The 1364-nt window shown below is 59.4% G+C and overlaps 1 protein-coding gene across 1 annotated transcript in view; it reads left to right on the forward strand.

Annotated features, from left to right (window-relative positions):
- NXNL1 (nucleoredoxin like 1) overlaps nucleotides 1-569 on the forward strand; it is a 2925-nt gene extending 2356 nt beyond the window's left edge. Inside the window, exon 2 of the mRNA XM_034997544.1 lies at nucleotides 236-569. Coding sequence (XP_034853435.1) covers nucleotides 236-569 — 334 coding nt within the window. The remainder of the gene's footprint in view (nucleotides 1-235) is intronic.
- The last annotated feature ends 795 nt before the right edge of the window (nucleotides 570-1364 follow it).

The raw sequence follows: 1364 nt of genomic DNA on the forward strand, positions 1-1364 counted from the left end.
TAATATAATATAATATAATATAATATAATATAATATAATATAATATATGAAATGGTGGCATGTCTGAGGTATTGGAAACACAGCGCAGAGGCCACTGCGGCCTGGCCTGGTCCCTGGGCGCCCCCAGCACCCACAGTGCACACGGAAGGCGCTCAGTAAGTCCTGGGAGGGGGGATGTGCGGCTCCCCAGCTCGGGATCAGGGACCGGCTTCCGACCGGCCCGCCCGCCCCGCAGGGACCTCGGGCGCCGGTTCTCCGTGGAGCGCCTGCCGGCTGTCGTGGTGCTCAAGCCGGGCGGGGACGTGCTCACCCGCGACGCCACCGACGAGATCCGGCGCCTGGGCCCCGCCTGCTTCGCCAACTGGCAGGAGGCGGCGGAGCTGCTGGACCGCAGCTTCCTGCAGCCCGAGGACCTGGACGACACCGCGCCGCGGAGCCTCACGGAGCCGCTGCGCCGCTGCAAGTACCGCGTGGACCGGGAGGCCCGCGGCAAACGCGGCTCGGGGAGCGGGAGCCCGCGCGAGGGGGAGGGCGGGGGGGAGGGCGGCGGCGCCGGGGAGCTGTTCTGACCCCTGCGGGGCGGATGCGCCTGGGGATTCTGTGCCGCAACCTCCCGAAGAGTGCCGCCCCAGACACTAAGGGGACACGGCAGGGGACACTGAGGCAGACGTCCTGGCGTTGGGGAGCAGCGCCACCCCCCAGCACGGGGGCCTCGGACCAAACAGCGGGGCTTCAGGAGATGCAAAGTGCTGCGGGGTGGGCGGGGGGGGGGGGGTGAACAAGAAGACAGGCAACCCATTCAAAACTAAGCAAAGGGGCGCCTGGGTGGCTCAGATGGTTAAGCGTCTGCCTGCGGCTCAGGTCATGATCCCAGAGTCCTGGGATCGAGTCCCGCATCGGGCTCTCTGCTCCTTGGGAGCCTGTTTCTCCCTCTGCCTCTCTCTCTCTCTCTGTCTCTCATGAATAAATAAATAAAAATCTTAAAAAAAAAAAAAAAAAACTAAGCAAAGGACCCGAAGAGGCATTTCTCCAAAGAAGATACCCAAACGACCAGCAAGCACACGAAAAGATGCTCAGCATCATCACCCATTAAGGAGATGCAAATCAAAAGCACCGTGAGATCCCACTTCGCACCCAGTAGGACGGCTGTAATCAAAACCCAGCACATAACAGGTGTTAGCAGGGAAGTGAAGAAAGTGGAACCGTCTAGCATTGCCGGTGGGAAGGTAAAAGGGTGCAGTTGCTGTGGAAAGCGGGGGGGGGGGGGGTTCCTCAGTAAGTTAAATATATTATGACCATAATTACCAGCAATTCTACTCCTAGGTATAAACCCAAAAGAAATAGGGACTCAAACAAATAACTGT

Source organism: Mirounga leonina, unplaced genomic scaffold, assembly GCF_011800145.1.
Source record: "Mirounga leonina isolate KUSES-001 unplaced genomic scaffold, KU_Mleo_1.0 Mir_94, whole genome shotgun sequence".
Taxonomy (NCBI): Eukaryota; Metazoa; Chordata; class Mammalia; order Carnivora; family Phocidae; genus Mirounga; species Mirounga leonina.